Source organism: Emys orbicularis, chromosome 3 (assembly GCF_028017835.1).
Source record: "Emys orbicularis isolate rEmyOrb1 chromosome 3, rEmyOrb1.hap1, whole genome shotgun sequence".
NCBI classification, from domain to species: Eukaryota; Metazoa; Chordata; order Testudines; family Emydidae; genus Emys; species Emys orbicularis.
This window is the reverse complement of record NC_088685.1, coordinates 58,168,961-58,181,583: the sequence shown is the minus strand read 5'-3', so window position 1 is coordinate 58,181,583 and position 12,623 is coordinate 58,168,961. Positions and strand designations below refer to the sequence as shown.

Genomic DNA, 12,623 nt, shown 5'->3' with positions numbered 1-12,623 from the left:
GTGAAAGTCCTATTCAGTTCAAACACAAAGAAGAGACCAGTTTCTCAGATGCACTTGTGCCAGCTTTTGTGCCTCATCATACCTTAGGTGGAAAAACTGAGTGAATGGCCCAGGGAGGATAACTCCAGTGCAAGGGTGATCCTGAAGTGTATAGCCAAAATAGAGGGTTGCACACAAAACAACCTCTTGGCTGTCAGCATAATAGGGAAGTAGGTTACTAAAAAAGGGTGGACCAACATGCAACTTCCTTGGGAGTTCTTCCTGGGCTAAGGGTTCAATGCCTTGTGGCTGTTACAGGCAGGCATAAATAACAGCCCGCAGACTACTCTAACAGAGCACATAGTAAAAGGCATGGACATCAGGATCAGAACAGTGTAAGTAGAAGCTTTACACATCACCCCCTGACTCTGTGCACTGTGGGAATATCTGAGCATGTGGCCCAATACGTTTTTAATTTTGCAAAAGTTTATCCAGGCAGTGGAGTTTACTAGACCTTGTCTGATAGTAGGGGTGTCTGAGTGTGGTTTAGTTTTAAGTATAAAGGAATTCGTTTACAAATCAGTAGAATGCTATTTTCATTCTTTCTACCAATATTTATTCTTTATTCAATTCTTTTTACTAATCATCTCTTTATAATTCTATCCACCTATCTATCTAGGTTTATATACTTGCTCATCACACATTGTAATGAAAAGAGTTAAGTGCCTAAATAACTTTCTGATTCCCATCCCGAGTGCCTTATAAATTTTAACATAAGCCCAGAATTTCTTGTTTGTATTTATTTATTTGGTGTGGGTTTTAGATTTAATGCTGTAGGAGGTGAGGCTTGTGGTCATCCTGAGGTGTAGGAGGCATTGCTATTGGGTTTTTTGTTTTTTTTTGGTCTGTCTGCGTTATAGGGTTGAAGATATATTCTGATATTTGTGTATTAGGATTTGATTTTGTCTTTATCAACACTGAGGGCTTATTCCTCAGCTGTACTGATCTTGTGTTTGGGGCAGCTAAGGAGGTGAGGTAGTGAAAGATGGCTTTCCGCCTTTCCTAATCTTGGGACTGGCTGGGGGCCAAAGTGATCCACAATGAAAGTTAGAGCAGCCTAAGGCTGGTTGAATTTACCCAGATGGAACAATCCCCTGCGGCTGTTCTGCCAGTCTAGGATTGCTGGAGTGCCCCATACTTCCTTCTGCCCCAAAATGTCCCATATGGAAGGGATGTGGGGGAGCTAGTGGCCAGATACACTCACTTTATGTCAGTGAGGGATTTGCCTGTGATAGGAGAATCTGCAGCTATCCCATTATGGGGCTCTCCACACTTGGGTGTTATGAGGGTTTAATTTAATTCAAACAGTATAAATAACTAAGAACAAATTGAATCTACCATAAAATACATACATAAAAGGCATAGCACTGCTCTGCTGTTAAAATACACAGTGCTATTCTTAATTCATGTGGATTGGTCACAGTCAAGGAGATGTATACCATACCAGTAAATACATTTTTATGTTTAATTTTGTAGTTTGTAGATTTAAAATGTTGGATATGTTGGGAATATAGATAGTGCATAATGTTCCCAAATTAAAAAGCTTATTTCCTTTACATTTGCAGCTACAGAAAAATTCAGCCTCCAATGCTAGCGTAAAGAATACTTCCTGCACTGGTTACAGTTACTTCTCTCACAATAATTGCTTATTTGTGTCAAACCAGTGTCAAGTGTTAAAAGCCCAACAGAAACTTTTTCAAAACATTCTGCTACAGGAGCAGATACTCAGAGAAGATATTGAAGGAACTAAGTTAAAATATCATTTGATGTACAGTTGCATTCTGAAGTTGGTTCTGTTTTTTGCTATGTTTTTTCCTAACTATAGAGAGCACTTGCTGTGAACGGTTGTATACAAGAGAGGGAATGTGGAGTGTAAACAAGAGAGAGGGGTTTTGTAGTCTGAGCATAAGATTGGAGTGGGGAGTTCTGGGTATTATACCCATTTCTGAATCTGGCAGTGGCAGTGACTCATGTTGTGACCCTGAACAAAGCACAATCTTTCACCTTTCTGTGCTGCCTTTTGCCTAGCTATAAAATGGGGATAATACTATTTACCTACTTCACAGGGGGATCAGGCTTTATCAATTACTGTTTGGAAAGTGCATCAAGATCTTCAGGTGAAAGGACTCGAAAAGTATAAATTATGATTGCAATAATGTAAAGTTACATTTTTAACAACAGTTTCAGCAGGTGCTTTTTGTACATTTCTAGACTCTGTAATAACACACAAATGACATTTAAAATGTTGTTTCTTTTAGGGTTTACCTGGCTCCCCAGGTGCAAATGGTGTTTCTGGCCCAAAGGTAAAATAATTTAAATAATCTACTTCCTTTCCTCTAAAACTGGATTTTGTGTTTATCAAATTTTAAAATAGCCAGTGAAGTTTTGTTCACTTGTCATTGTGGTTAAATGAAAAATAACCATTGACATAAAAAATGATACATGCCAGATAAGTGAACAAAAACTTAATCAGTGGTTGGACTGCAGTTTTTGCAGTTCTTTCACTGTGACAATAGCATTGATCTTGTGTAAAAGATGAAAGAAGGTTTTGTTGATTCAAAACACTTAAAATAAAATGTTTTTTTTAAAATGCAGCATATAGCAATTCTGTGAAATTCACTGCAGAGGATATCATTGACACATATAGCATAGTACACTTCAAAAAAAGATTAGATATGTTAATAAGAACAGCATATGCAGCTGCAGTAAATGGATAAAAAGACAAGACCTTTCAATTCTAACAGTTCAAATAACTGAAAAATGGCTGTTCCAATTCTGCTCAAACTCTCCACGAATATTCACATAGGGCCTGAACAAAAAGCAGTGAAAATTTCAGACCAAAAGAAATTTGAGGAAAAAACCGTGAGCAACTCAAAAAAGAGATTAGACTGGAAGTTGGGATTCATTTAAATCTATGGCATGCTTCCGTGCATCCACTATAATTGGAGTCCCATCAGTGTGATTGGTTGCTGTACAAAAATAAGGGAAGAACATAGGGGAATTGGACGGAGGAGAATCAGGTGGAGAATAAAGAGTAAGAGCAAAAATGGGTACAGCAGGTGGTTTGATTTCATTGCTTGTTAATTTCTATGTTAATTCTCTTGAACTGCTATGGTAACTTGTAGCTTGGTATGGCTAACTTTTTCACCTTTCTGTCTAACAGGGTAATGCAGGTGCCCCTGGGATACCAGGTTTGATGGGAAATTCTGGTAAACCTGTAAGATCACGTTTCTTCTTTTCTGAATCTTTCACAAGAACATTTCTGTTTTGTGCAAAGAGTCAGTTTTCAAACATGCTCTGTTCTTATCATCATGAAAACAGGGCGAACAAGGATCACAGGGGATAGAGGGACCAATAGGACCAAGGGGTCCACCTGTAAGTACTTGACTTGTTTCCTACTGTGCATATTTGGAACTGTGATGTCTGAGGTCCTGGTTGATGAACCCAACAATGTGGTATACATACTACTTATCACAAGTGCCAGTTACTTAAGGAAAACACTAAGCTCTAACTCCTTAGTCAAGTGGATGCGCATCAACCCACATTAAAAAAGCAGCTGTGCTCACAATTACAGTATATACAGATTTCAGCTGGACTCAAAACAAAACAATTGACACAATTATTCCACAACTTATTTTGGGTGCTGGTGGTGGCGAGTTTGAAATTGAAACATGGATCATCATTTTGCAGCTAGTCCCTGCTTTCATAATGGGCTGAGCAGAATCCCCAGATCCAAACAGAAGGACCCATGGACGCACATGTAGAGACCCCCCCAGTCAAGAGTGGGAACCAAGCCCAAGACCGTCAACACCAGCAGCACAATCCCTACTACTAAAGCTAAAAAAGTAACTGTTTAGCTATCAGTAAAGAGCATGCTCTTATCCTTTTCAGGGCCAGCAATTAGAAACAGACACCATCACATGCTCTGAGCCAGTGCTGTACACACACCTCCGAACATTGTGGCTTGGATCCTTTCTAATGCTTTTACTAGATATATTACTCAGTGGTGGAGGGGGCTGGACAGTTAGTGCTTTGAACCATAGTAGTTCCTTCTGGTTGAAAATACTGGTGTTCAGAGGAGCATGTACTTTTGCTGGAGATTGCTTCCACAGCACTAGCCTACTTCAGAAAAACATACAAGAGGTTTTGAAAGATGGCTAGTCCAGGGTAAGAATAAGCCTTAAGGGAGGGTGGGATAGGAGAAGCAAGGAATTACATAGAGAAATATGGTGGCATTCATTGAAGTGTAATGTTGAAGACATAGGGACAGAGTCTATGCTGCGGATGAGATATGAGAGGTGGTGGCTGTAGGGGGCTGGTAACAGCTTTTTGATTTTCTCTCTTTGTCTCTCGCCTGGCCCCAGTCTTGGTCCTGAGAGAAGTTAGAAGAGCATGAGGCTGCTGTAACTTACTGGAAATGGTCCCCAACAGACTGTCTGTGAGTGGGGGATAGCTTTAATGCACTAGAATTCACAGTGTGAGACCATTTGCTGCTCAGAAGAACTCATGCTCCATGACCTCTGTTTGCAAGTTCCTCTCTTGCCATCCCACTCCAGAGGTGCTCACTTGGAGCCTTCAGGCCTTGTGCTGTGATATAACATTAGTGATTTACTTGTAAGGGGAACCAGGCAAGGAAACTGGCTCCTATAAACTAATTGCTCTCTGACTTTAAATATTCAACAAATCTCAGCTAAAGAACAAGTTTTCTTTTCCTTTCTGTATGTTTCTGTGGTTTGCATTGTCATTTGCTGAATGTACTTTATTACAACACACTATTTTCTTTGGAACACACCTTTGCATGACTTTTGGCCATTGGCTGTCCAAGAAGGATATAAAAATAGATAACATGAATATATATACTCAGCATGTTGTGACACAATATCTCAATGTTAAGCTTGCCATAACTATACTCACCAAAGCTTGGGTTTGTTGGAAGCCTCCAACTGCGTTGTCTTGGATGGAATGGAACTTGTTTTCTGAACTGTTCTCCTGGCATTGATCTCCTAAATACTTGAGAGACACATAAAAGTTATAGTTAGATCGAGAACAAAGTATCTCTCTACATTGACCATGCAAGATAATCTGCTAAACTATGCTTTTAATCCCATAACATGCAAGTATGAGTTTATGAAATCAGCGATCCATAGAAACAGGAGTTGACATGCTGGGTTAATTATTAGTAACCCTGTTGTCAGGCAGAAACACTCAATGCAGATTAAATATAGTGATTTTTCTGTTTGTCACTGCAGAGATCAGGGGAATGTGTTCCCCTCATTTTGTTTCATCATTCAGTAATGTAACAGATCCCATGGTTGCTCTTCAATGAATTATTTCTTCTTTGTCTTTCCTTCCCCTAATCTCTACTTTGGTCACCTCTTTACCACTTATTTCAGTTTCTTCCTTCCTCTCTTCTAACTTTTCCTTTCCTCAAGTCTACACTCTCCATCCTCCTACTGATCATTCCCTTCCTTTTTCTCCTCTCCTGGTTCCTTCTACTGTCAAAGGTCCTCTACTCATATTAAGCCCGTATTCCATGCACCACTCTCGTTCCAACCCCTGCTCCCATCTTCCTAGCGGAGGGTTCTGTGGCAGGAGTCAGGAGGGACCTGGAGTTCTTCCCTTTTTCTCCTGACAGAGAAGAGGAGGAGCCACCAAGAAGTCACTGCTATCAGGATCATTTTCTTAATAGGCCCAAGGAAGTGAGAGAACTAGGAAGCCACTGCACCTTCTCATGGGCTAAAAGGAAGGGGAGTCAAAAGGGTTGTGTTACCTCTGTCCTCTGCTTCAGTGCGGTGGAGAGACAACAAGGCTAGTAATTGCTGAAGGGCCGGGACACCCTTCAGTGTGGGATGATGGAGCCAACAAGATTAGCACTCCTCCAGTGCGCCTCTGTGGTGTAACTTGATATGGAGGGCGGGGGGGTGAGATTCTTGTTTACAAATTTAAACGTGATTTTTTTCTATTTTATTAACAATATTCTCAGGCGGCCTCTTTTATCTAAGCAGCCTGCAAGAGGCACTTACCAATGGAAAATTCCCATTTCTGCTGGCAAGTGAGTTTTCAAGCCCTGTTGCTGCTTCTGTGCACTATTAAATAATGGCTGCATTTCCCTCATTGGCGATTATATTTCAGTGGTGAAGAAGTAACACCTGTATATTAGAATCATAGAATATCAGAGTTGGAAGAGACCTCAGGAGGTCATCTAGTCCAAGCCCCTGCTCAAAGCAGGACCAACACCAACTAAATCATCATATTGTTAACATATCAGTTTGGGAACCTTTGGGATGTAAGGTGCTATATAAATAGAACAATTTTTATTATTAAAATCCACAGAAGAATATTGTTACCCTAGTTGTTAGCCAGTCAGTGCTCAGAAACCAGAGCTGTCATATCCAATAGCTTAAACATTTATAATAGTTTTTCAGAGGAGGTTTTAATGATTCAAAATGAAGATAATTAGATTACATAGTCTATTCCAACAACAGACAAAATATTTTTTATCTGTTTATTGGAATAGATCATACAATCTTATCTGCTTGACTACTGAAGATTTTCTGTATAGGAAAATAAACACTTGAGAAAATATAATCATCTAATTTTAATTAGAAAATTGGTATGGGCAGTTGAGAAAAAAGCCTGTTATAATTTATACGCTTTTTATGAAATATTCAACCTTCATTTAATAAAACAGGAAAATGACATGCTTACATTTGTAACAAGAGTACCGTGCAACTTGCATTTTCTAATTTCCAATCAAACATAGCTTCTTTTCAATTGTAATTGTTTTGTCAGTTAACAGTATGTTTGCATCTCATTACAAGTCATTCTAAATAATTACTGAACTTGTGGTTTAAATCCTTTTTAAACTGGTCATTGTGGCAGGTGGCCCAAAAGAAATAATTCTTAAACGTCAAAGTGTCAAGCCTAATCAGTGAGGTTGACTGTGTTCCCTTAAGTAATTATCTGCAATTTTTCCTCCCCACACATTTATTAAGATTTAGCAGCATTTAATTTTTCATGGTGAATTTATACCAGATACTTGTTCCTTTTGCTTTATTCCCAGCTTTTCTAGTTGGTTAACATTTTGTATAGTTCTGAATTTGTTAAATAGCTTGGTGTTTTAAGCTTTTATAGTAAGTTGAGTAAATAACCCGGAGACATGCATGCATATTAGCTTTTATATATTGGCTGTTTTTAAAAAAAAATGTTTAGTATATACAGTAGTTTTTAGCTAAATTATTTTCTTTATCTGTGCTCTACTGCAAAGATTATTTTCAGAGGTACAATTGTAAGACCTTTTTTTCAGCCTGAAATGTATTCTGGATTGCTGTACTAATTGTCCTGTCACTTAAATCAACTTTTTGATACCAGGTCCCTTTACATGCCTGAAGTTTAAAAAGTGGGTCCATTTTCTTCAGTTGGGCATCAACACGGTGGCAGGATAAGTAGTCCGATGTCTTCACCTTCCCAGGATGTACCGTGCATACACAATTTTTTTGGCACTGCTCGTCTGTTTTAGTCTTAGAGTTTCACAAATAATGAAGTTGTTTTTAAACAACCCCTAGGACATAGGGTAGTATTACTATTCCTATTTTAAAGATGCACAGATGGATTAACATCACACAGGATATGTGAAGCAAAAGAAGAACCCAGGTTTCCTGGTCCTCATTTCTAAGCCATTAGATTCTCCCTCCTGTGCCTGACTTGATTTTGAAAGGATAATGTCTTAGGCTATGCGATCACTTGGCACTTGCAATAAGTGTATATTAATACTTATCAGAGTCTATATTCCTACTGTATTAATATGCATACACACATATCTTTAAATATTTAGCCCAGGTAACTTTAAATAATGCTGGATGGTTAATGGAATGTCACCTGTATTCTTGACGCCATACATTCCATGGATAATTGTTAGTGTAGCATTGGCAGAGAATGTGACATACAGAGGTGTGAACATCCTGTCTGACAGCATAAAACTGATATTAAGCCATTTGAAAAAGTTAGCTTTTTTTAAAGATTTTTAATTTTTTGCTGGCAGTCTCAGTTAATTCAGGCTAGAGTGTGGCATGTGGGCTGGAGGGGAGGTGGAGGAGCCGTGCTACGGACAATGTCCCCAGGAAGAACCCTGTCTGGCTCATGGCAAAACTGCCCACACTGCACTCAAATTTACCCCAAAGTGTGTTTATTCTATAGTGGAATAGTAAACTCTAACAGGGCTGGGTCCTTGCCTATCCTACCAGCTGTTTTGCATTACTGGGCCAGACGACATGTCCCCTTGCATAGCCACCAATGCCCTTCTCTGCTCAGGTGCACCTGAGGATCCAGCACACAATGGATGGTGCCTTTTATCTGAGGCTCTGAAAGGACACTGGGGCTAGATTGTGGCCGGCCCCTTTACACACCAGCATGGCAGCTGCATCACCCTTGGAGAGTGTACCCCTCCTCACCCCTTTCCAGGCAGCTATCACCACAGTGGTGCTAGGAAACAGCATGGACTGGGCACATACTTGAGAGACACATAAGTTATAGTTAGATCAAGAACAAAGCACATTCTGCATATGAAGGTCACAATCCTGCTTCCAGTGAAGCCAATGTTAAAACTCCCACTAATTTCAGACAGGGCGGGAGTGGTCCCTCCACAACTTCAAGATGTGTAATATAAAATCTATCTGCCTTATATAAGAGATAAGATAAAACTAATGTGTATAAGTATGAGATGTTCTTTCTTGATGATCAGAACTGGTCATGAAGTCTTTGGTCCACATCCTCGGCCTGCCATCCAGCTGCTTTGCACTGGAGGAGCCAGGATGCTGTTGTAACAAACCATCTATGATCCTATGACATCAGGGCATCCCCAAGTAGCAAAATACCACCTATTTCTGGCCCTTCCACCCCTGCCATGAGTGATGTGCTGGGGGCATGGCCAGAGCTTTTTGTGTTCTGGTGATCCCTGGCCAACAAAATAGATCCTAGGGGATCATTCCTGTCAGGTGTAATGTAGAACAGGTCTTGGGCTGCTTCAAATTATGCCTGGGGCTAATGAAAATCCTGGCTGGCCCTAGGACTGGGAGTTGGTGGTGGTGGAAAAGTGGCTTTGAGTCACTGTCTTCCTGTCTTTCCACTCAGGTCCAGTGTCAAGCACAGCTCATCTGGACCCAAAGATGTGACATTAGTATGAAATAATCTATCCAATAACAGTATCTGTGGTAGCAGGAGATGATATCTTCAGTGTATTTTTTCACCATACTAGGGAAACACTGAAAAATACTGCTATTTGAGGAAAAGTTGCAAATTTAGTATCACATGACCAGAACCTGCATGATTCAAGTGCCAAGTAGTTATTCTGTGTCAATGTAATTGTGTTGAAAGGATTTATTTTACTTTCATGTCATTCAGAAATGGTCCTTATGGGGTATCTAGATATAAATGGTTTTTAAACTGATCTTAGTTAAAATTAAATCTTCTTTCTTGAACCTGAAATCTAGAAGAATATGTGACAATCCTGGGTAGAAGTGTAATACAGGATTCGTGTGCTTAAATGTAGGATTTACAGAAGATTACTGAGTTTTCTGGGTCATAGGGTGAGGGTCAGACTGTTACTATGAATAATGCTTTCACAAACCATGCAGCAATACTTTTAAAAAAAATAATGGCTTTAACAGCACAGGAACTTTGTTGAGGAAATGACTGGGAAAAAATCTTTCTAAATTCTCTGATCTCTCCAGGATACCTCATTATTTTGTGAAAATTTGAGAGTTCAGTCTTTCTAACCTTGTCTGAGAAGCCAATCCATGCATTTATGACATATGGTGTAAAATGCATTTTTCGTGTCTCTTTTTATCCACTCATGTCACAATTTCCTTTTCATTCTGAAATAGTAAATTATCTACTGTATGCCATATTGGAGTAATTAGATTCACTCTCAGCCAGATCTTTTAGAGCCACACACATCAGATTAAAATAACTGGTCTTTATAACTGATAACTTTCACTGCTAAATAAAGAATGTTATAGTCTCATTACATGCTGCATCATGATTTTATAGCAAGTATTCTCCCTAAATTATATTCGGTACAAATGTCAAAAGTCCCCAAAGACCAGATTTTTAAAGGTTTTCAGGTATTGTGGCACTCATCAGTGCAATGGCTAACTGATTTAGGAGCCTAATTCTCATCTTCTAAAGGGATTTAGGCACTTAGGACAATCACTGGGATTTAGGCTCCCAAGGGTCTAAATGCCTCTAGAAAGTGAGATGTAGGTTCCTAAATCAGTTGAGCATTGCAACACTGAGCACTGCAATGCCTGAATACCTTTAAAATCTCAGCCTATGTGATTTAGGTGCCTAAGTCCTATTGACTTTCAACGAGAGACTCGTAAGGGCCAGATTTTTAAAGGTATTTAGGTGCCTAAAGATGAAGCTAGGCAATTAGTGGTATGTTCAAAAACACCTAAGTGCCTAACTCCCTTTGAAATATCTTTAAAAATCTGTCCCGAAGTTCCTTTTGAAAATGGGACTTAGGCGCTTTTGAAAATTTCTTCAAATTTTGAAATTCACCCATAGCATATATTTTAAAGAGATAGTGCTGGTATTAATTTTATGGGTATGATGTCTAAAATATATACATAATTTAAATTTTAATGTGTACACATGTCCTAAAGTAAAGATGTGAGGTTAAAGCATAATTAAAGATGTATGCTTGTCCTGACATCCATGACAAAATCCACAAGTTTTAGGGTTTCCCGCCCCCCCCATAAAATTCATAGTCTTTGTTACCTCATTGAGTCTGCTGCTGACCAGAACTCTCCCATGAAATGTTCACATTTGGCTCTGGATGTGTCCACTGTAAGGGAGTATGAGACTTTAGGCTAATAGTTAAAAGCCAGATTATAATATGCAAACTCACACTGGGCCTCATGACCGCACTTATGCATGCACGTAAGTCCCATTGATGAGACTTAAAAGCACATGCCTAAAGTTAAGCATGTGCTTAAGTGCTGTCTTGGATAGGGATAGACTTAATGAAGTGATCAAGTGCTTTCCTGAAATTGGCTAGTGATGAGCGGCTACTCACTGGAGTAGTCCCACGGAGAGGATCACTTCTGTGAGTAATGGCTAACTGGTGTGAGTTAGGGGTTCACAGACTGTCCCTAAATATTATTAATAGTTGTAAAATTGTAATTGTAAAATAGAGTTTGTTTGTCTGTATTGGGAAATTATGAGAAAAGTCCAGGAATGTAATGTTAATTAACATAGTGTATGCCATGACAGATGTATAGTGATTTTTAAACTACTTTTAAGAACTTTTTAGTTTTATGACTCTTGCATTTGTTTGCATTAATATACATGAGCCTTAAATTAGAGCCCACTGAAAAACAGTAATTGAATCAAGTTTGAGGGGGAAAAAGGTCATTCATTTACAATTAATTAGAAAATAAATATTCAAGGTTGTAACAATGCCCTTCTGTTTCTTAAAAGGGTAGCAGAGGTGAGCCAGGTCCTGCCGGGCCTCCAGGTCCACCAGGGAAACTGGTAAGCAGCATATTTCAATTCCCATCAGCTTATATTTATTTTCCAGGAACTTATGGCATCAGAAGGAATCCTCACTCCCCTATTCATTTACACAGGGAGTCAAGGGAGTATGATGCAAAGGATGATTGATAAGCTTCCTTTTCAGTACTTTGTGTCTGTACTAAAATCACAATGTTCAAATTTTAAAGCATATGAAAATGTGTTGAGAATGTATTGTGGTTATAAGAGGTGGCAAGATAGAAAAAGCGTAAAGCTTTTTTGTTTTGTGTGAAGCCAAAGCTGTAAGATTGTGTGTGCACTATGCATTTTCAAGAAGCAGGAGTGGTGAAAGAACAGCTCTTTGCTAGCAGCTACCTAGAACTAATGAATGGGACAGATCATGAATGCCCTCTTGTACTACCACTCAAACAATATTTACACAGTACTAGTTAGAAGCACAGTTGGAGAGGTCTGAGCTGAAAGAGCCTGCTGTTAAGGAGGAATGTACAAGCCATGGGGGATAAATGACAGGAATTTTTTGTTAAGAACTAAACTATTTAGCACTAGGGCTGGAGGGGAAAGTCCAATAAGTGCTGCTATTTGTGTTCGTCAATAATAAGTTCCTCAAAAGTACTGTTTAGATGAGCAAGATTCTGCAATCTCCACTCACACAGAGTATGCCCTGACTGTATGAGCTGGGAATAAAATCCTACTCAATGTGTGTAAGGGGCCCAGAAACTGGCCCTTGGTTATAGTTATCCATTGGTTCTATCCAGAAACAATACTGGGAAGTTTCCATCCTTGGTTTGTTTTCACAGGGTCCTGAAGGGGACCTAGGACTACCGGGACTGCCAGGTCCTTCAGGCCTGCCTGGCGCCAAAGGTGACAGGGTAAGAAATGCGCTCGAATGCACCGTGAAGAATGGCAACACGAGGAATACAATGATTTTAACATCACTCATTCATTGTTATGATTATTAATTTCTCAGAGTTTCTTGTTTCACACCAAAATCAATTATAGCTGCTTAGAAGTTGGGTGCTCTAAATGTCCGATGGCTAATTAAGGCTCATAAG

General features: G+C 39.3%; 1 protein-coding gene across 1 annotated transcript in view; it reads left to right on the top strand.

The window, feature by feature from the left end:
* COL9A1 (collagen type IX alpha 1 chain) overlaps nt 1-12,623 on the top strand; it is a 97,787-nt gene that overhangs the window by 58,524 nt on the left and 26,640 nt on the right. The window contains exons 26-30 of the mRNA XM_065401741.1: nt 2,298-2,342; nt 3,203-3,256; nt 3,361-3,414; nt 11,518-11,571; nt 12,369-12,440. Coding sequence (XP_065257813.1) covers nt 2,298-2,342; nt 3,203-3,256; nt 3,361-3,414; nt 11,518-11,571; nt 12,369-12,440 — 279 coding nt within the window. The remainder of the gene's footprint in view (nt 1-2,297; nt 2,343-3,202; nt 3,257-3,360; nt 3,415-11,517; nt 11,572-12,368; nt 12,441-12,623) is intronic.